Genomic DNA, 23,008 nt, shown 5'->3' on the forward strand with positions numbered 1-23,008 from the left:
TTACTTCGTAAATTCCCATTAAATTACTCAGTAAATTCTCAGTAAATTCCCTAGAAATTCTCAGTAAATTCCAAGTAAATTACTAGGTAAATTACTCAACAAATTCTCTGTAAATTACTTAATCAATTCCTAGTAAATTCTTAGTAACTTACTCAGTAAACTCGCAGTAAATTCCCAGTAAAGTACTTTATAAATTCCCAGTAAATTACTTAGTAAATTCTCAGTAAATTACTCAGTAATTTCTCAATAGCCTACTTAATAAATTTCTAGTAAATTCTCAGTAAAGTACTCAGTAAATTCCCAATAAATTCTTAGTAATTTATTCAATAAATTCCTAGAAAATTTCCAGTAAATTCTCCGTAAATTCTAAGGAAATTACGCAGTAAATTCCTAGTAAAATCTCAGTAAATAACTCAGTAAATTCCCAGTAAATTACTTACTAAATTACTAAGTAAATTCTCAGTAAATTACTCTGTAAATTCCTAGTGAATTATCAGTAAATTACTTAGTAAACTCCCAGTAAATTACTTAGTAAATTACCAATAAATTTTCAGTAAATTACTCAGTTAATTACTCAGTAAATTCCCAGTAAATTGTCAATAATTTTTCAGTAAATTCTCAGTAAATTACTCAGTACGTTACTTAGTAAATTGCTCAATAAATACTCAGCAAATTACTCAAAAAATTCCTAATAAATTCTTAGCAAATTACTTTGTAAATTCTTAATAAACTACTTAGAAAATTCTCTATACATTACGCAGCAAATTCCTAGTAAATTTTCAGTAAATTCCTAGTAAATTACTCAATAAATTCGCAATAAATTACTCAGTAAATTCTCAAAAAATTACTCTGTAAATTCTCAGTAAATTACTCCGTAAATTACTTAGTAAATCACTCAGTAAATTCCCAGTAAATTCTCAATAAATTTTCTATAAATTCTCAGTAAATTACTCAGTGTATTCCCAGTAAATTCTCTGTACATTACGCAGTAAATTCCCAGTAATTTCTCAGTAAATTCGTAGTAAATTACTCAATAAATTCTCATTAACATACACAATAAATTCCAAAGTTACAACTAAAGCTTTTCTTCATATCTAAGAAAGAGTGTCTAGAAGATTTCAAGGATATTTTTAAAAATATGTATTTTCAATGTAAATATAAATTATTATTTTTATTATATTTATTATTGTTTTTTTTTTTTTTTGTCATGTGACACATGTTAGATTAACCAATGTGATTATATTATGTAAGCCGAGGAGAGCTCTACGTTCAAATGAATTAAATTTTTGCTCTTATAAATCTGTCCCCATGGATCACCCCTTTTATTATAAACCTATCCCTATGGATCACCCTTTTTCCCATTATGATATTCTTATCCTTCACACACTCTTACACATGTTGGTTTTGGAATTACTTTTTTTTTTAATAAAAAAATTCTAAAAAAATTGGTATGTTAGATAAATGCTACGAAGTTTTTTTTTTTTTTTTTTTTGGTGGGCTAATGAGAAAACTGAGTAGGTTTTTAACTTTTCTATTAAACCAAAAATAAATATTTTTTTTTTAGCTAACAGTTAGTTATTTTAGAAATAGCCAAATAAGACAGAAACACACCCAATATTCCTCAATTTTCTACACAAATTCCTCTATGTATTTACATTCACTCTCTATATCTGCAATCATTAATTTGGTGTTTAAGAACAAAGTTGAGTTAAAATGTGGCCCATATGTATTGTATTGAACATGAATAATTCAAGCGCTTATTACAAAAGTAATATTATTAAAAGAAGAAGAAGAAGAAGAAGAAGAAGAAGTAACCCTATCATTTTTAGTTATGGAAGTGTAAGGGAAAAATTGTAACTTTATTAAGGAGAAGGTCAGGGGTTCAAGTTGACAAAACAATGGTGACTCCTTTAGTTATAATATGACTTTACTAACAAATTAATATCCTACCCTTTTGTCATGATCCAACCCCTGTCCCAAGGGACTAGTGAAGTGACTGGCCAGTAATCTTAAGATTATCAAAGACCTTCTTGAACAGACTCATAAATATACGAGCTAGCGGAAGTAGATAAAAAAAATAAATCATCCAATGAGCTATGCAGATTTATATGAGATAGTAAAATTTACACATTTATATACATATATTATGGCATCATTATTACGTCATAAACACATTACAGTCAAATAAAAAAGGGACTAAATTCTATATACAAAAACTTGTCTTAATATTCAAATATCTTATTTAACAAAAGAAAACAAGGACTTAATCCTTGAACACAAAAGCCCTTGATACATGGCACTTCCGAAACCTCTACGTGAGGCACAAAGGTTGACTTGCAAAAACAGACTTCGGACAGAAAGCTCTAAGCTTGGTCATGCGCTTGATCACCTACATACATAAATATAAATAGTAAGCTGGGGCCTAGTGAGTAACAACAACGTAAATGGCTAATGAATGATGTCCATTACGGTAAATAAAACAGTTAAACAAATAACAATGGAGTCAATTCTAGAATCAGAATTTGTACCATATCAGAATCATACTTGTACTTATAAACAATCATACGTGGTACATCCATAAGAAAAACAGAAGAGTTGGTCATATAGACTAGAATAGTCATATTTGATGGCCATCAATACAGTTAACCTTAAAGGTTAGACAGTAGTTCCAAGAAATGGAACTGATAAAGATCTCTGTAACAGATAGCAGATAACAAATTGCAGATAACAGATACAGATGCTAAGGATGCCACGATTTCATTTTAGAAAACGAACAATCATTTATTCATTCATAAAAAATCAGTTCAGAAACAGATATAACTTGTAATTCAGAAAATACTTTATATCAAACATGGCTTTACAGAATTGTTACTCACAGATGACTGTAGACCGCCCGAACTCCGCTCCGCGCGCGAAGGCGCGAATTGTAGTTCTAGCTGCTACAGTTCGGACTCCTGTCATGGTTCTAAATCTAATCTCACAAAGTGCAATGTAAGACTGATAAATCACCAAAGAGTCCAAATCCGGCAAATTGTTTTGAAAAATTGATTTTGAATTAAAAGTATCAAACATGGACTGCTTTGCCAGATTTCAAAGTCGCCACCTAAATATTTTGTTTTGGGAAATTTAGGAAACCCTGACTCGTGCCTAAGGCAACGTGTCCGTCATCATCAAAGTTACCTCGGCTCGGAAACTTGGGTACGAGAGGGGAAGGTCCTGAAATGAGCACCCCCGTTCGCTCGTTCGCCCGATCAAAGATCAGCCTTTACTAAGCATGATATGTTGTTTTTATAAACACATGTGTTCTTATTCAGATTATTAATCTAGAATTGCTATGTGATGCGCACAGCACACAAGTATAGACTAAATCACTCAATTTGGAACAAAACATCCCATGTTTGTTTTTCGAAAATGGTTTGAAGTTGCTACCCTCAAGAAGGCTAAAATGCGGATTTGCCACCCTCAAGTGGGCTTAAGAAAACATGATTTGCCACTTCAAGTGGGCTTAAAACTCACATTTTGATGAATTGTTCCAATTCAAGCAATGAAGCCTTCATCCACAGACATTCATGCAGTTAAGCATATAAGCAAATAGCCTCATGGCAAGCATGCTATCATGGCAATATGCAATAACACTCATGCAATATGATAAAGCGTAAACACTTACAGTGTACTCCATGCCAAAATAGAAGCTAGTTAGTAATCAATGCATGATCCTAGCTATGTCAACAATGCCTAATGCAACACGTGCAAAATGTAACTAAAATAGGCTCGGCTAGCTAAGATGGCATATGAATGCAACATTTGATAACATGCTGTTAAACACGTATTCAAGTAAATGTATTGAAATATAATGCAGTTTGAATGATGTGCCGAGCCCGGTGCATGCAAGACAAATGAATGATGCACGCATGCAAGCATAAGGTATGCTAATCAAAACGTGCCCAAAACTAACTATCGAAAGCAGTTAAGTAGAAGGGAGAAAGAAACGGGGGTTGGAAGACATACACACACGCACGCACCCTTATTACAACAATACGCCCTCTCGCAGGAGGGTCCGAATGAAATGAAAGCTAACTAGCTACGCTAATTAAGCTAACTATTACAAATTACTACATAGATCTATTAGCTAAGCACGTTAACTAATTAAGTACAGAACCAATGAATTAACTAGCTAAGCAAAGCAATTAAAAGGCCTCGAGGGCGAGGGATGCATGCATGCTCGGTCGCGTCCTCTTGGAAATCCGCCGCCTTGCCTCAAGATGCCTCTTTTTGCACACCTTTAGACCTCTGAAAATTGTGCCAACTTCCAGGTTGATTCTGACCCATCTCAAGAACATGTTAAGGGATGATTGGCCAGAGATGGTGGCCATCGGCTAGTAATGATGGCCAGTCGGCAGGGTTTGATGGTCGGTCGACCACTGATTCCCTGAATTTCCTCCTTTTGCTGCAGTAGAGCACAAACAGAGGCATGGCAGTGTATTTGCAAGGAAATGTGTGTACCACCACACTCCTTATCATTTCTCAAGCTCAAAGGAGTGCGGTACTTGACTCTCGGGCCACCAACCGAGCATCGCAATGCATGATAGTCGAGAAGCCGAGTTTGTACAAGTCAATGAATGCACAAATAACACATAAGACTCAAGAGGCCTCCACCCTATCATACACAATCAAGGGGGACGACGACCAAGAAACGTGACACGTTTCATCACTTCAAGTATGAAACGTCTCATATTTCTTGTGTTTGGGTTAATGTCCGATCCAAACACATGCAATGCAACTCAAACATGTTATCTTAGCATGTTTTACTTGGTTCAATTTTGTTTACTCATTTTAACTTACCAATTAATCCTTTAATTGATTTGTCCAAATGTGATTGTCCTCTAAATGGAAAGACGGGCTAAGCCACAAGCATCTTGAGCATGAAAGAAGCATCATGCCATTGCTTAATAGAAACCCTCAAGAGAAGGCTAAAACCATTAGGCATGAACGCCTCGATTTCGTGCTCAAACCAACAAAGGGCTTAAAACCTCTTTCAAAGTGATATAACCAATGAAGAATGAGATGCAATGACATATATTCCAGCACTAAAATAGTATGCTAAATGACATCAAAACACAAAAATGATGCATGCAAGGCATCCTCGGAGTCAAAAGCATTGAAACTAGCAAAGAGCATAGCACTATAGGCATACAATACTAAGCCTAAATGACCAAACCAACCCTGGACAGAGGTTAAATATGCCAAAATAGTGGCTGAAATATACTAAGATCAAGGCATATAACACAAGGAAAATATGCACATTTGATGGCTCGCAAACAAGGCATCAAGACACAACTCTCAAACACATTGAAGGAGTGGAAAATGTGAGAGTGGGGCATTGAAATATGCTCTGAAATTACAGGCCAAGTGATGCCATATCATGCACACATTACAAATATAGCATGCTAGTGGTCTCAAGACTCAAGACTAGTGAAGCCATTTACACTATAGCTATACAAAACGAAGCTCATATGACCAAGAAGGCTCAAAAAAGTCCTAAAATAGCCCAAATGGAGTTCTAAAACATTCTTGAAACAAGTCAAGAATAGCTAGAATGAAAGGCTAACACAATAGCACATGTTAGGCAATTTAGCACAATTGCACTACAAGTATACAAAACAAAGCTCGAGTGATCAAACTGGCTCAAAACAGAGCTACAGCATGCTAAAACAATAGCTAAAACAAGCTGGAGTTAAGCTAAAATAAGCTAGCATGATTGGCCAAAACATCAAGCATGTTAGACTAGTAAGCATGGTTGCACTACAAGTACCAAAATCAAGCAAGAGGTGACCCAACCAACCAACCAAAATCAAAGTTAAAGCATGCCAAAATAACACCAAAAACATGCTTGAACTAAGCTAAGACAAGTCACAAAAACATGCCACAAGGCTAACTAGGCATAGCATGAAGAGACAAGAAGGAGAGGCCACCCCCTCCTATTTGGGACTTCAAAACAAGTTTTCTACCACTGAAATTTCTTTGGAATTTAGTGGTTAAAGGGCCAAAAGAGTTGGTTTGAAAGGTGATGAAAGATGGCTCAAAAGGCTTTACAAGCCAAAGAGCAAAGGGGGGGGAAACCACCCCTAACCAAACATGGCTCAAACTACCATTTTAGGACTGAAAAATAGAGGGAAAATAGGGGGTTTTGTAGTTCAATACCACCCCCAAAACAGTCCAAAACAATGGAAAAAGGATGGCGAAGCAAGTGTGCAAAACAAGCTTAAAGGGAGAGAGATATACCTCTTGATGCACAGCAGTAAAACAGCCACTTTCTTGGCTCAAATGACCCTTCAATAGCCCAAAAATAAGTTCCAAGGGACCTCAGCCCAATGACATGCAACTTTGATGAAGGAAGTGTATGCAAATATGTAAGGAATTCTCACTTTCAAGCCTAAAACAAGAGGAGAGAGGGAGAATTCTAGAGAGAGGGGAGAATTTGTTCACAAAGCTTCTAGAGAGAGAGGATTCTAGAGTGAGAAGCTCTCAAATTTTCTCTGAGCCTTCAAAATGTTCTAACCCTTGAATATGAGATGTTTGGCTTCAATATATAGCAAAAACAAGAGCTTGAGTCGAAATATCTAAATTGGGACAGTTGGAGCTTGTGTGGAACAGCTGGAGGGAAAAGATCTTCAAAAAATTTGAGTTTGGGTCATTTCTGGCCGACCGGCCATCTTTTTGGCCGACCTGCTACTTTGTTGGCCGATCGGCCACTTCCAGTGGCCGACTGCAAATTCTGCTCTGCAGGTCCGACTTCAAATGGGCATAACTCCTTCATCTAGACTCCTTTATAGGTCATTCTTGTGTCTAAAATGAAGCCCTAGAAGTAAGATTTCCAATGGTGGCAGCCTTACCTCAAAATTCCAAGTGTGCTAAGAGTTATCCCTATTTTAGTGAAGACTGCTCATTTCAGGCTCAATCAGATTGATACCTGACTTCAACCAACCATATCTCCCCCATCTGGACTCGGTTTTAGGAGATTCTTGAGTGAAAAATGAAGCCCCAGAAGTCTTATTTCCAACAGTGGTGGCTTCATAGCTTAAATCCAAGTGTATAGATGGATAGGCCCGATTTAGCGAGGACTGCTCGACTCTCTCTTAACAATTCATGCCCAACTTCTTCCTCAACTAGGTTTCTTCCCTCCACTCCTCTATTCTTCAACTCCAAAACCCTAAACAAGGTGTTTTGAAATATTTTCAAAGATTTCATCTCTCTTTCATTCATTTCCACTTTGTCCTTGCTCAGTTTACCGAAAAGTGCAGCATTTAACAAAATGCGAGCGTCGGAACATCGTAGAATCATTTTTCAAAAACTATTTTGAAAGAGAGGGTTTCAAGGTCTAAAATCTTTTGATCAAGATCATTTTAGTCCAAAAGGGGTATGAAGTTGGGATTGACTCTCCTCTTGCCGAAGAAATTGAACCTTTGCACTGCACACCTCATCAACAAGTAAACAATCAGTAGTGCCCAAGTCTTAAGAGCGGTCAAAAATGGGGTGTCTACAATGACTCCTCATATAGATTAGACTAACTGTAGCGTGTGACCTACACAAACACATAACAAATTTACATTGAAACACACATTCCCAAACAATATTTATTTAATTCAATCCTCTTTAGTGTGTTTATAACTCATTTCCTCATTATTGTTGTCTAAACAATGGCTTAAGAATGCCTATAATGGAATGATGATGAATTTATGCACATAGGAATGCATTACAAAAATAATGAAAACAGAGCAGTTCGCTCGAGTGTTAGAAATGCATTACAAAAATGCTGAAAATAGAGCAGTTTGCTTGAGTGCACCCTTGGTTGCTTGAGCAGTCTACAAAGTCTGCAAAACTTCTGGATGTTGAAAATCTAGGCTCGAGCCAACTTCTTGGTCACTCGAACCATGAGCTGTGCAAAGGTGAGTTTGCTCGAGTGCACATTTAGTCCCTTGAGCCAACTGCATTTGTCCACAAAAATACTGTGAGCTTTGAAAGTGTGCTCGAGCGACGGTTTGATCGCTTGAGCGGTGCGACCAAATTCTAGAATTTCTAGAATTGATTTTTAGGTTCAAAACACAAATTCCAAAACTTCAACTTGCATGGTTGAGCCATAACATTGAAAAACTCGTAGAACTTCATCCAAAACATGAACACAAAGCCAAAAGTGCAAAATCAAAACTCAAAATCATGGTAATTCCTCAAAAGCAAATTTAAAACTTTATTTCTCAACCATGCATATAACAAGGTAGATTCTTTTCCTTTAAATCTTGAACATATGAGGTGTTGAGTGGAGAATTATGTAAAATCCTTTAGGATAACAAGTAAAACCCTTATGCATTTGTGAATTCTTTGAAAATCAAGCTTGAAAATGATGAATTGTACATGCATATTCCAATTCAACCCGTATTGACTACATTCATGGTGATCCTAACTCATTCTTCCCAATCCATGCAAAAGGCCTCATAACTTCATGAACTTAACTTTTACATGGTGAATTCTACAAAAATTTAGAGTGATGATCTTACCTAGAACTTGGATTTAAAGTTTATTAGCTAGATTTTCTCAAATCTCCTTCCTTGACAATTCTTCATTTCCTCTACTCTAGATGATAATCTCTCTCAAAGTGTATTCTATCTCTTTCTTTAAGGCTACTCTAGATAGGTTTTGAGCTCAACAAAATGAGCTAAGCTCATTATATCACATTGATATAGTCTTAATTAACTTAAGCTGATTAATTTATTCTAATTATTTGGATCCAAATAAAAAATCTAATTAAACTTGAAATAAAATTCTAAAATTTCAAAATAACTTATTGACCTAGTGAATTTTGTGTTCTAACACCATTAAGGTCTTCAATTTCCATAACAAAGCAGAATTCTCAGCAGACAATCCTACAACTAACAGATACAGTTTCAAATATCACATAAATCACACAATAAACACATAATTTCATCTTAAACACTTAATTAGCATTCTTAATTACTGATTAATAGCATATTACGGAATGTGGTTATTACACCTTTAGTTGTAATTTAATTTTTCTAAAATTCTAATATCCTATAATCTTGAAGAAAAAAAAAAAAAAGAAGAAGATTTGGTTATGATAATTTAACCCAAAATTGGATATTCAAATGTTCAAATCAATCCTGTTAGAGAGGAGAAATTACTAATCAATGGGAGGTGGGGGGAAAAATAACAAAAACGTGAGAATCTTTTGGTGGTGTAACTCGCTGTGTTTTATTTACTCACAAAAATGCTGCACTTCCATTATTTTGTAAATATTTTAAGTTAAACAGGCTGAATTTAATTTTTCTTAAATCAAAGCATGTTTTAATATAGGTGTGTTTAATAATGCTTTTCTTCTACCTAAGAAAGAGTGTCTAGAAGGTTCCAAAGATATTTTGGCCCAAAAATAGAGTCTCAAATTTAGTAAAACATTATAGGTCCAATGTTGTTGTTGTTGTTGTTTTTTTTTTTTTTTTTAAAGGCTCCCAAAATATTTTTATTGGGTCCATGTATGGTTTAGCCCATATTTATTTTTAAGTGTTTGGCCCATATTTATTAAAATGAAAATATATATTAAAAAAAAAATGTTTGGGCCCAAGAAGAATAATACATACAATACATGGGCCCTAATTTTTTTTTTAACCTTCTTTATCTATTAGATTTTACTGGAATAAATAATTTTACCCCAATTTTTTAACCTACATCTTTATCAGTTTTCATTGAATAATTTTTTCTTAATTTTTTTGCCCTAATTTTGTTTCATTAAATTGTTTTGCTTATAATTTTAATGATTACATGTGTAAGTAATTTTTTTTTTGTGGCTATAAACAAATAAAAAAAGTTGTAACGTATCGTTTTATTCATGAACTTTTTTTTTTCAATGTAAGAGAGACCCCTATTTTCGAAATTTGCCTTAGGCCCTCTAAATCTCAGGACCGGCCCTGAGTGTGTCTAGAAACTTCCAGGGATATTTTTAAAAATATTTCTTTTCAATGTAAATAAATTTTTATTTTTATTATATTCATCATTTTTTTTTAATGTCATGTGACACATGTTAAATTAACCTATTTAGAAGCTTTTAAGGATATTTTAAAAAATATTTCTTTTCAATGTAAATAAATTATTATTTTCATTATATTCATCATTTTTTTAATGTCACATGATGTGACACATGTTAGATTAACCAATGTGATTATATTATGTAAACCGAGGTGAGCTCTACGTCCAAATGAGTTAAATTTTAGCCCTGTTTAGAAGGTTATTTAATTTTCATTTAAAAATTTTGCTAAATGTGATACATTCCTAAAATACTAAATAATAATATAAAAAAAAGAAAAGGAGTTAAATTTTAGCTTTGTTTAGAAGGCTATTTAATTTTCATTTAAAAATTTTGCTAAATGTGATACATTCCTAAAATACTAAAAAATATTATAAAAAAAGAAAAGGAGTTAAATTTTAGCTCTGTTTAGAAGGTTATTTAATTTTCATTTAAAAATGTCGCTAAATGTGATACATTCCTAAAATACTAAAAATATTATAAAAAAAAAGAAAAGGAAAAAGAAAAAGAAAAAGAAAGAGAAGAGATGAATTTGTTAACAAACATTTAATTAATTAGTAAAAAGTTCATTTTTATTGGGTCATATTTTATTTGGTTTAAGATTTAATCTTTTTTTAGTGGTAAAGATACGTATCGAAAATTTACTGATGTCGGAAAAATCATTGAAAAATTGGCTAGAAAAGTCGGCTGAAAGTCATTGATGGCTGATGGTGGTGGTGGTCGGCGGTGTGGTGATAATCAAGTGGATAGATTGATGATATTAAACAAATATATAAATAGATAAGTGACACATATACAGATTATTGACATTTAAAGAAATAATTAAATTAATATGTAATATATATATATATATATATAAATATATGACATTTAAATAGATAAATAGATGGGTAGATTTTAAAAAGATAGACATCCCTTTTGGACAAATAATATATTTTTAACCAAAAATATCTAAGATTAAGCCAATAGAAGTTCTAGACGAGTGTCCTAAACAAAATACAATTTATAATTAATTAAATTCTTAATTAAAACCAATCAGTCTAAATTCTTAATTAGAAGGTTATTTAATTTTCATTTAAAAATTTTGCTAAATGTGATACATTCCTAAAATACTAAAAATATTATAAAAAAAGAAAAGGAGTTAAATTTTAGCTCTGTTTAGAAGGTTATTTAATTTTCATTTAAAAATTTTGCTAAACGTGATACATTTCTAAAATACTAAAAATATTATAAAAAAAAAGGAAAAGAAAGAGAAGAGATGAATTTGTTATCAAACATTATAAGGTCAGTAAACAAAAGGATTATTTAGTAAAAAGTTCATTTTTATTGGGTCATATTTTATTTAGTTTAAGATTTAATCTTTTTTTAGTGGTAAAGATACGTATCGAAAATTTACTAACGTCGGAAAAATTATCGAAAAATTGGGTAGAAAAGTTGTCTGAAAGTCACCGATGGCTGATGGTGGCGATGGTGGTGGTGGTCAGCGGCGGCTGGTGATAATCAGGTGGATAGATTGATGATATTAAATAAATACATAAATAGATAAGTGACACATATACAGATTATTGACATTTAAAGAAATAATTAAATTAATATGTAATATATATATGTATATATATGACATTTAAATAGATAAATAGATGGGTAGATTTTAAAAAGATAGACATCCCTTTTGGACAGATAATATATTTTTAACCAAAATATCTAAGATTAAGCCAATAGAAGTTCTAGTTGAGTGTCCTAAACAAAATACAATTTATAATTAATTAAATTCTTAATTAAAACCAATCAGTCTAAATTCTTAATTAGAAGGTTATTTAATTTTCATTTAAAAATTATGCTAAATGTGATACATTCCTAAAATACTAAAAATATTATAAAAAAAGAAAGGGAGTTAAATTTTAGCTCTGTTTAGAAGGTTATTTAATTTTCATTTAAAATTTTTGCTAAATGTGATACATTCCTAAAACACTAAAAATATTATAAAAAAAGAAAAGGAAAAAGAAAAAGAAAGGGAAGAGACGAATTTGTTAACAACCATTATAAGGTGAGTAAACAAAAGGATTAATTAGTAAAAAGTTCATTTTTATTGGGCCATATTTTATTTGGTTTAAGATTTAATCTTTTTTTAGTGGTAAAGATATGTGTCGAAAATTTACTACGTCAGAAGAATTATCAAAAAATTGGGTAGAAAAGTCGTCTGAAAGTCACCCATGGATGATGGTGGCGGTGGTGGTGGTGGTCAGCGGCGGCTGGTGATAATCAAGTGGATAGATTGATGATATTAATCAAGTACATAAATAGATAAGTGACACATATACAGATTATTGATATTTAAAGAAATAATTAAATTAATATTATATATACATATATATAAATATATGACATTTAAATAGATAAATAGGTGGATAGATTTTAAAATGATAGACATCCCCTTTTGACAAATAATATATTTTTAACCAAAAATATAAGATACGAAACGTCTAACGGTTTTTCGTGCCAAATGAAAATTAACTTCTTTCACCGCCCATTTTCCATATAAAGCATAAACTTTTCCTTCACTCTCTCATGGAGTTCTTTCCAGAAACGCTTATAAATTTTCCACCAAGAAACCCTAAATTCTCGATCCCAACTCTCTGCAGAAGTCTACCGACGAATCACCATTGAGTCCTTCGAAGAATCTCTTGGTCTTCTTCTCAAAATCAGGTTGATTTAAACCTCATTTTTTTTACACTTCTAACTGTGATTTGTTTTAAGTTTAATCTTCGTTTGAATCACTTCACATTTCTCGTTTACTTGCACGTTTCTACATAATTAGTTGATTTTTAGTGCTAATTTCAGCTTTTTCTTACTTTCTCATCCAGTTTCTTTTTTCGTTAGTATTTTCTTGTCTGCCAAACAGTTAATTTCTTGTGTTTATTGTTGATTGGAGGTCTATCTGATGGGTTATGAGTCATTTTTAGTTAGGTTGGAACTGGATATTGTTAAATTTCAATCACTTTACATTTCTCGTTTTCTTTCGCGTTTCTACTTGGTTTACCTGATTTTTAGCGTTAGTTTAAGCTTTCTTTACTTTCTGAGCTTCCAAACAGTTAATTTGTCGTGTTTATTGTTGATTGGTGGTCTATTTGATGGGTTATGAGTCATTTCAAGTTAGATTGGAACTGGATATTGTTAAATTTGCGTCTTCGCTTACTTAGGATGCATCAATACTGGGCATGAATTGTCTCGGTTCTCTTTGCCATTGTTGTTTCCACGTAAATCACTTGTTTCTCAGCACCATTTTCCTTTTTTTTTTTTTAAAAAAAAATATATATATATATATATATATATAGGCTCCGTTTGGTAAGCCTCTCAAATTATAGTTTCATTTCACACATTTATTTGATTGTGTTATTTGTTTTGAGCTTTCAAATCATAATTCTACACCCATTTCTCAAAAATCAATTCAAAATATAATCCTTACTTTTCAAAACTCATAACCAAACACATAATTCAAAACTCAATTCAAATCAATATTTTAATTTTGATAAGATTTTAAATATTTTAATATTTAAATATGTTACGATTTTTTTAATTTTTAATTTTTTGAATATTTTTAAATATTTTAATTTCAAAATATTACGATTTTAATTTTTTAAATTTTAAAATATTTTATAAAAATAAATTCAAACTCTATTTTATAAAAATATTTTAAAATATTTTAATTTTTTTGTTATGTATTTGATTACGATTTGAGTGTAGAGTTGTGAAAGTAGTATGAAATTTCGAGTTATGTGTTTGGTTATGAGTTTTAAAAATAATTTCTTAATTGTGTTTTGTTTTATGCGTTTGGTTACGATTTGAGTGTAGAGTTATTTTTAAATTTAAAATATTAATATTTTAAATTTTTTGAATATTTATTTTAATTTTTTACTTATTAAATTTTTTAGATTATTTAAATTATTTAAATTTTTTGAATATTTATTTTGAAAAAAAATTATTTCCTTCATAGTATTTTCAATTAAAAAATTGATTAATGTTATTTTCTATTAATAATAAATTTTTTTAATTGGATTTTAAAAAGAGTTTGGTTATGAGTGTTGATCAGAATTTTCAATAGTGTGAAAGTAGTGTGTTTTGTTATGAGTTATAACAATTTGAATTAAGTTTTGAAAACTCTTTCCAAAACTTATAACCAAACAAATTTTCTTACGTCACATGTCAAATCAAACTTTCAAAACTCAATTCCACGCTCAATTCAAAACTCAATTCAACACTCTATTCAAAAATCATAACCAAACAAATTTTCTACACTCAAATCATAATTCCACAACTCACAAACTCAAAATACAACTCATACTCTCAAATCATATTTACAAAACTCTACCAAACGCAACCATAATTTTTATATATAAATTTCCTTTTTCATTTAAAAAAAATAATAATTTATGCACATTTTTTAGCCACCAAAACGTAGGCCATAATATGAATCAAGCTACTCTGAGCTCGACTTGTATTCGGTTTGTCAAATGCCATTTCAGATTGACTCCTTACAGAACCAAGTCTATTTGGAATATATTCTAAAACTCATTAAGTTTTTAAGTCGAGCTTGAATATCTTACTAACCGTCTTGGCTTAGGCTTTGTTTGGCAAATGCTAATTTTTGCTTTTTGGGCTAAAATCCACAAAAAGATAAAATAGGCTAAAATAACCAATAAGACAAAATGTTACATCGAACCTATAACCATTTCACTTTTTCTCTTATAAACATCACATCCAACTAAAAAAATCTAACCATCTTTTCAAACACAAATATTTTAGCCTACTAAAATAGCCAAAAACTAAAATAGCTAACTTCTCAAACGATGCCTTAGTTATATACTACAAAAACCAAGCTATTCATGCTTAGCTCATTACCAGTTCAATTAAAAGCTCAAAGGTAAACAAGTCAAGTTAGAACAATTTTTGAAAATTTTTAAGTTCAAGTCAAACTTGAACAACTTATTGTTTGGCTCCACTCGACTCATTTATACCCCTACCCAAACAATCAATTTTCTGTCTTTAATTGTTGGAATGCTGTCAATGTCAAATGGTGCTCTAGCTGACAGTAATTTAGTCTCCTTAGAAAGCATTTCAACTGTTTCTTAGAATGGGTAGGCATCTTTTTATTGTTTGGCAAATTCCAAATGTAATTTATTTTGTTGCATTTGAACCCTAATTGGTTTTATTTCACATCTAGGAAAAATAGGGGTGCACAAAAGAACCAAATAAACTGTGAACCGAACCAGTCCTGCCTTCATGGGTTGGTTTGGTTTAGTTCTACAGTTCTAGCATTGGTTTCTGTTCAGTTTTATGCCAGAAAATTTCAAATTCAGCCAATTTAGTTTGGCTCTGTGTGGGGTTGGTGACTGGTAACCCGAACTAACCTGTGAACCGATCCTTGAAAAGCTTTTACAAAATTTTATATGTTTTATAGTTTAATTGGTCACACCGCATGCACTTGAAACTGTCAATATGGAGATTATGGGTGGGTAAGAGTGAAGAGAGAGTCTGTGTTTGTGTAGTGGGTAGCAATTGATTTTACTTTTTAGTCAATACAATAACCGCTAGGCAAAAGTAAATATTTGGAACGAAATATAGGGTTGTAGTTTTTTGGTAATCAAAATTGTATGACAAAAGTTCACACCAAATGAGTTGTATGCTTTATATAATAGAATGTTATTGGTTATCACTAAGTCTCATGTGGATACTAGATAGGTCTCTATTGTTTTGCATTATAGTAATAAAATAAAACAATGAATAGGTCAAGACGTGCGAGGCCAATCCGATCCAACTGGAATTTCCTCGGGTTGGGTTGTTTCGGTTTTGGGTCTAAAACTGAGAACCAACCAAGATCAGTTCGGTTCTGGGTTTGGCTGGCTCTGAGGAAAATACGCTTCCAACCACGATCAAGTGTGAACTGAAAAATGCAACAATGGATTAAGGAGACAAGAAAAAATACATAACCACATAGAACACCAAACATTTTGTGGAAAACCTTCAATGAAAGAGAGGAAAACCACGAGGCAAATTTGAAATTTCCACTATTACCAAAAATAATGGGTATGCAAGAACTCTCTCCATTCAAGTACTGTCATGGACACAAATCAGTTTGTGTTGATTGGTGTCCTTTCTAATCAGTTTGTGTTCTCTTGACCAGAACTGCAACTTCTAACATATTAGGTGTTCTAAATTTATCGTTGGTTACATTTCAACTCTAATTTGTTTAGTTTCACAGCTTCTCGTACCTTTAATGTATAGATACATCTCATGAATTTTGTCTATTTTCTCTTTCCCGTTCATATCTGTCCATATTCATTAGCCTGCTTGCACTGATTTCCATTTGTTATATTTTTTTCCAGGTGCACCAGAAAGCAAAATTGTTTTTGGAGATTGTTTCTATGGCTGATGGGAGGGTTCCATCAGGTGGTGCAAAACCATGTTTTCCTCCAGAGCGGCCTATTAGTGATGGCAATGTTTTGAAGGAGACTAACCTGAAAGCTAAATATTTTAGGAGAAGGGTTAGAGCTATTCGTGAATTCCCTCCTTTTTGTGGAATGAATGCTATTTGTCCGACTGAGGAAGAGCGCCTGAGAATTGTCTTGGGAAACAAGACTTCAGTTGCTCCAGTTGAGGGCGCTGTGCAGGGTACGCTGTCAAGAGAGACAGTGAGGGCTAAAGAGGAATGCAGTCTAGTGAGAAAGACAGCAAGTACTAGCATTGAGGAATTGGACAGGGATGTTCGAGATGCAAATGCCAAAAAGAGAGATATGAAGAAGAAATTGCTTCCTTCTGGAAAGGCTTCACATGAAAATAAAGGTGCACAGGTTGTCAAGGATAAGGGAGATTTTTCCATATGTGAGCAAGATGAAGATTCTCCTGCAGGTCAGAGACCACATGATTTTCAGGTGATCCTGCCTCCTTTTGGTCCTGATAGCTCGAGTCATGGTAATGTGCGTAACAAAGTGAGGGAAACACAACGTCTATTCCAAGCTATTTGTAGGAAGCTCTTGCAAGGAGAAGAAGCAAATTTGAAGAAACAAGGATACTTGAGCAGAAGGCCTGATCTGAAAGCAGCACAGATTATCAGAGCTAAAGGAAAAGAAGTTAACACAAGCAAACAGATAATAGGATCAGTGCCGGGAGTCGATGTTGGTGATGAGTTTCAATACAGGGTGGAGCTTGCTCTTGTTGGCATTCATCGTCTCTATCAGGCTGGTATTGATTACATGAAAGATGGTGGGATGATCATTGCAACAAGCATTGTTGCCTCAGGTGGTTATGCAGATGATTTGGACAACCCTGATGTTTTAATATACTCTGGTCATGGAGGAAATATAACTGGTCGGGATAAACAACAACCTGAAGACCAGAAACTTGAAAGAGGAAACTTGGCTCTGAAAAATAGTATATCAGCAAAGAATCCTGTTCGGGTAATCCGTGGTTCTAAAGAGACAAAATTATCTACCTTGGATGCAAGAGCCAAGATTGTTCTGACATATACTTATGATGGCTTGTATACAGTGGAGAGATACATGCGTGATGTAGGGCCACATGGTAAGCTGGTTTTTAAGTTCGAGTTGAAGAGAATTCCAGGCCAACCAAAGCTTGCTTGGAAAGAAGTGAAGAAATCAATAAGATCTAAAATTCGGGAGGGTCTTTGTGTTGGTGATATATCAGGAGGGAAAGAGTTATTTCCCATTTGTGCTGTTAACACCATAGACAATAAGAGACCACCCAAATTCAATTATATAACTGAGATGAAATATCCTGATTGGTACTGCCCTACTGCTCCCAAGGGTTGTGATTGTATCAGTGGATGCTTGGACTCTAAAAAATGCTCATGTATGTTCAATAATGGAGGAAAGATTCCATACGACTGCAATGGGTCTATTGTTGACGCAAAGCCTCTTGTATATGAGTGTGGTCCTTCTTGCAAATGCCCTCCTTCTTGCTACAATAAAGTCAGTCAGCATGGCATGAAAATACAGCTTGAAATCTTCAAAACGAAGTCAAGGGGCTGGGGTGTTAGATCCCTAACTTCTATTCCTTCAGGAAGTTTTATATGCGAGTATATTGGGGAGCTTCTTGAAGACAAGGAAGCTGAAAAAAGACAAAATGATGAATACTTGTTTGATATTGGACACAATTTCAGTGATTGTTCTCTCATTGGTGGACTTTTGACTCTCAAGCCTGTTGTACAGTTAAGTTCTAGTGAAGTTGTGGAGGATGTGTGTTTCACAATCGATGCAGCGCAGTGTGGGAATGTGGGGAGGTTCATCAACCATAGTTGTTCCCCTAACCTTTATGCTCAGAATGTCCTCTATGATCACGAGGACAAGAGTAAACCCCACATAATGCTCTTTGCTGCAGAAAACATTCCTCCCTTGAAGGAGCTGACTTACCACTATAATTACTTCGTCGATCAGGTTCAAGATTTGAATGGAAATATTAAGATGAAGAGCTGCTATTGTGGTGCTGCAGAGTGCACTGGCAGGATGTATTGATGCAGGGAACAAAGTTTGGGGTTTTCCAGAATTAGAAATTCCTTGTGTCTTAATGTAAGTTCTCGTTGACTACTTTGTTGTGGAACTTGATTTATTATCTACTCTCTGTGCTAGACTGTATATTGAATTAGTTTCAGCATGTACTTGGGATGCCCCAACAGAAACAAGAAGATATGGATGCACACATACAGACAAATATCATTTTCATGAACTGAAACACACCCCAACACTACTAAACTTTTCAAGATGACATAAAGTTACATAAACAAAGATTGCAGGACCTTAACAGATTACAATATACAATGTTTTACAATATCTCCTTGTGCTTGTTGGTATGTATGTGAGCTGTGATTGAGTTACTTGTAACTCAGTACTTTGCACCTCCAAATTGTCATTTGGGTTGGAGGCAACCTTGGCTGAGTTTGTCACTGGCTACAGGCTACTGTACTCCTGCAGCACTGTAACTTTGCCATGGGGCTTGGCTGTGTGCATCATCTTCCTCTTTCTTGTTTCTGAAATTATTAGTTATTTCAATCAAACTAAAACATATTATGTCTTGATTTTTGCATGTTGTAACTTTGAGGGTCTTTCTTCCAGCATTTTTATGTCTCTCATCTGTGATAATGTTTTCTTGATGTAGACACCTTGAACAGTTATCTAATTATGTCATTATCGTTATGATAGTTTCCCAAAATCGTGTTGTCACTGGTTTTTATTTATGATCATACTTTATAGATATAAAATGATATTACTTCTAGCCAATTCACAAAGTGGCGTAAACCTCTGGGGGGACGTGGTACAGAAATAACTTCAGCTCTATTTGCTTGAACTGGCTGCCCTCACAAATCATAAAATTTTCTTCATGCTTAAAGTAATATAGAATCTAATTCATGAATGCAAAAACTTTACATCTCATCCCTTAATTTTCAGGGATTTGCTTACGGTTCTTGTTTAGATGGGCAAGCCTTGCTTTTAATGGAAGCAGACAAAAGGAGAATTGAAAGAAGGTTAAAATAGTTTCGTTCGTATCATATTCTGAGGTAGTGGCAGCTCAAACGTTAGTCTGTACATCAGTTTTTTTACTGTGGTTTCTCAAGTAGTCAAGTTGTTTTCTGATAACACATGCTGAATTAGTGATTTTGGGGAAAAAATTCTGAAGCGCTAACCTGGTAACCTTCTATAGTTTGGAATGATGGCTCTTTTTTCATGTTTTGCTGATTTTGCATGATTTGGAATTTGTACATGTGAATTTTGTGGAAGAGTTATGACGTAAGTGACTTTTTTTTTGTAGTGTTTCTGCATTGCAACTTTATGTTTCTCATATTTGTTTATTGTGATGGTTACTTAGGAGTGACAAATTGCTTGCAATATCAATACCCTTTACTCTTACATAAGATCGGCGTTTTGTTTAGTTTCTTTTGCAAATTAGCTTGATTGTGAGCTGGCCTTTGAAACTTTTTATTTAAAAGGTTGTTAACTCTTATTTTTTAACCATAAAATCATAGTGTTCATAGTATCACCAAGAGTTTGGATAGGGTTGAGAGTTAGTTGGGTCCACACTCTTTTAGCTGCATTATTTGCATGTGAAATAAACATAGTACACAATCCGATTCTTTGTTGAGAAAGGTGAAGAGCACTAGCTCTAACACCGTAGACAAACATAACTTTAATCACTTAATCAAAACTACTAGGAAATAATTAATAAGCAGCTCCTACTTTGCATACTGAGATATACTTGTCTTCATTGGGATTAGGAGTTTCATAGGGCTTAAGTAAGCTGAATTGTTGTGTCATAAATAGCCCCAGCTTTCCATTCACTAGGGATCACACTACTCAGCTGCACCCACTTCAACCCTGCACTGCCACTTACTTGGACCCTGAAGTTAAGTGCCCCTGCTGGTGGGTTAGCCATGTCCCATACTGCACCGTAGGCCTTTCGCATACCCCTCCATTGCTGGCAATCTGCCTGCATCAAGAAAATATATGACTATTAGACTTTCCAGACCCTGCTTTAGCAAGAGCCTCGTCACTAGGTTGCCCTTAAATGATATGTACACAAAGACAACTTGTTTACAATACCCAGTTCACCAAATTTGTTTATAGAAGACTGTACCTGCCACACTTCTGCGGCGGTGATGTCGTTTTGGCCAGCTTGGTACAACATGACTAAGGCTAGGTACTCAGGGAACCTGCTGTGCTCATGAACCTTGACCATGAGGTTGTAACCTGGATACTGGCAAGGAATTCTCCGGTATTCTATGTCAACCACGCCATAGGCAAACAAATCCAAGGCTGCGTTGGGACGAGCCAATCTCGAGTAGGCGCGAGTGCTTAGGATGAAGTCAGTCTTGTCCCCTTCACCATAGTCTGTCACCACTACCCTCACTCCATCTTCAGTGCAAAGTTGTGGTACTTTGCACCTAACCTGTAGTTGTCAATAAACAAATAACTTCCATTGTAGACACAAAAATAAGGGAGCTACTTTTTTTATTTGTTCTGAAACAACTTCAATTGGCTGCCTATTTCTTGCCTTCAAGAAGGTATATAGCTTAAAGTTGTTGCACTTTAACATAGTCACAAGCCTCACAATCAAATATTTATTTGTTTTTTTGAAATTTTACGTAGGAACCTAACAGTATTTATGCATATCCTTCCAAATATACTTTTTTGAAGTGTCCAACACTTCATTCTTTGTTACTTTCAAGCTCAAATAAACTCAAAAAGATTAAGTTGTTTTTCAATTGAATTACCTGATAGCATGCACCACAGCCAGTTCCATTCCTGTACAGCCTAGAAACCCCGCTCACGCCTCCATCATAGACTGTTTTTCCATATTCACCAAACCCACAGGCTCCAGCTAATTTAACATCATTAAACACATTTTAATCATTGTAGATAAATCATCAATGTAGAAATGTACATACATATATATATATATATATATTTGCTGATACACATATGCATCAGTACCATGTGTGTATATATAGGAGAGAACACATACTTGGAGTCCCTATGCAATCAGGGCTACCATAATAGGTTGCTCTAGAGCACACATAAGCATCCTGGGAGTAACAAACTAGAGGCAAAAGCACCATGACAAAGAGAAGAGAGCAACAGCTCTTAGCTGCAAAACCCATTTCTTATTCTTAATAAGATCTATTATCTCAGAAGATGATGAATAAGGGAAAGATTTTGGGGATGGGAAGCTCACATATGAAATCACATATTTATAGTTGAAGTCATGAGGGCTGGATGAGAGAATTGCCACCTTTTTTCTCTTCCACTTAGAAATGTGTACAAACAGACACCTGTATTGTAACTCTTGACAGAGTGAAATGGTAGAAAAAGATTTATCTAGTTAATCTAATCTAATTGGGACACAAAGTTTTGTTTGATTTACTTATATTGTATTTTATCAGTAAGCAGTGAGACGAGTGAGTTTTGCTAGCTTTTCTGTCACCTTTTTTCCTACTTTTAGCTAGCTAGTTTATACGACATCATTCTCAAGTAGTACTGAATATATTTTTTTGGAAAATACTTGGGACCTCCATTTTGGGAGATCCCATGACCCCCAATGATTGTGATTGGTCATGTGTGTTTTTGTTTTTTTGTTTTTTTTTTCTTTTCCTATCTCTCTGACACGTGTGTGGGGGTTGTAGGGGCGGGGTGTTTGTGGGGGTCTGTATCATTTTTAATGTTTTTTTTCTTTGATTTGTTGTACTTTTGGTATGATGCTGCTGAGTAGGAAGTGCTACTATTGGTAGGGGGCAATTGCTTCCCACTCAGAATTGTTGCACCCTTTTTTAACGGTATCTTTTTGATATAAAATTGAGCATTTATTTTATTTTAAGCAGATTGTGTTTGGATTTAACATTTGGGTAGAGATTTGTGAAGAGAAAAGTAAAGGTAAGAAAAATATGAATTCAAGTTTTTTTTTTATTTCTTACTTTTTCCTCTTCCTATGCAAATTTCTATCAAAATGATAAATCTAAACCCAACCTAAAACAAACTGGTGCGGCAGCAGATTAATGGCTAGCAAACCCATTTACAATTGACATTGTCAGATGGCACAAAAGATGCTTGAATCATTGTGTATCCAAATTCTCTGTATTTCCAAGACCTGGATTCCCTTATTTATGTACTATATAATAAGGGTGCGTTTGTTTTGACGGACTGGATAAGGGGGATTGTAATCCATCGGACTGTTAGTCCCGAAATACATTGTCCCCAGACTATTTGGTTGAACTGGATTTGTATCCTATGTTTGTTTAGTCATGGGATTAGATGTGTGGATTGGACTATTTTTAATGAATCCAATGTTTGGTTAGACGGACTGAATAAGGATAAATGTTCAAAAGACTATTTTATCCTTATAATTTATAATTTTTAT

At 33.9% G+C, this 23,008-nt stretch overlaps 1 protein-coding gene and 1 pseudogene across 4 annotated transcripts; one reads left to right on the forward strand and one right to left on the reverse strand.

Annotated features, from left to right (window-relative positions):
- Window positions 1–12,615: 12,615 nt before the first annotated feature.
- Window positions 12,616–19,986, forward strand: LOC145792670 (histone-lysine N-methyltransferase, H3 lysine-9 specific SUVH5 pseudogene; annotated as a pseudogene). 3 transcript variants are annotated; one of them, XR_014332397.1, is made up of 3 exons: window positions 12,616–12,796; window positions 16,483–18,672; window positions 19,574–19,986. The product of XR_014332397.1 is annotated as a histone-lysine N-methyltransferase, H3 lysine-9 specific SUVH5 pseudogene, transcript variant X3 (transcript). The 3 variants fall into 3 exon arrangements; XR_014332396.1 differs by having other exon boundaries at window positions 12,617–12,796; window positions 16,474–18,672; window positions 19,549–19,986; XR_014332395.1 differs by having other exon boundaries at window positions 12,617–12,796; window positions 19,549–19,986.
- Window positions 19,987–20,180: 194 nt separating this feature from the next.
- On the reverse strand, window positions 20,181–21,916 carry LOC145792671 (expansin-like B1). Its single transcript, XM_082873900.1, has 4 exons — window positions 21,620–21,916; window positions 21,369–21,475; window positions 20,732–21,043; window positions 20,181–20,584 (listed from the first exon to the last, which is right to left on the reverse strand). Exons 1-4 carry the CDS (start codon window positions 21,753–21,755, stop codon window positions 20,387–20,389), a joined length of 753 nt encoding a protein of 250 aa, XP_082730026.1. The 5' UTR covers window positions 21,756–21,916; the 3' UTR covers window positions 20,181–20,386.
- Window positions 21,917–23,008: the final 1,092 nt, after the last annotated feature.

The sequence above is a fragment of the Camellia sinensis genome, chromosome 6 (genome assembly GCF_055761805.1).
Source record: "Camellia sinensis isolate YWXY chromosome 6, ASM5576180v1, whole genome shotgun sequence".
NCBI classification, from domain to species: Eukaryota; Viridiplantae; Streptophyta; class Magnoliopsida; order Ericales; family Theaceae; genus Camellia; species Camellia sinensis.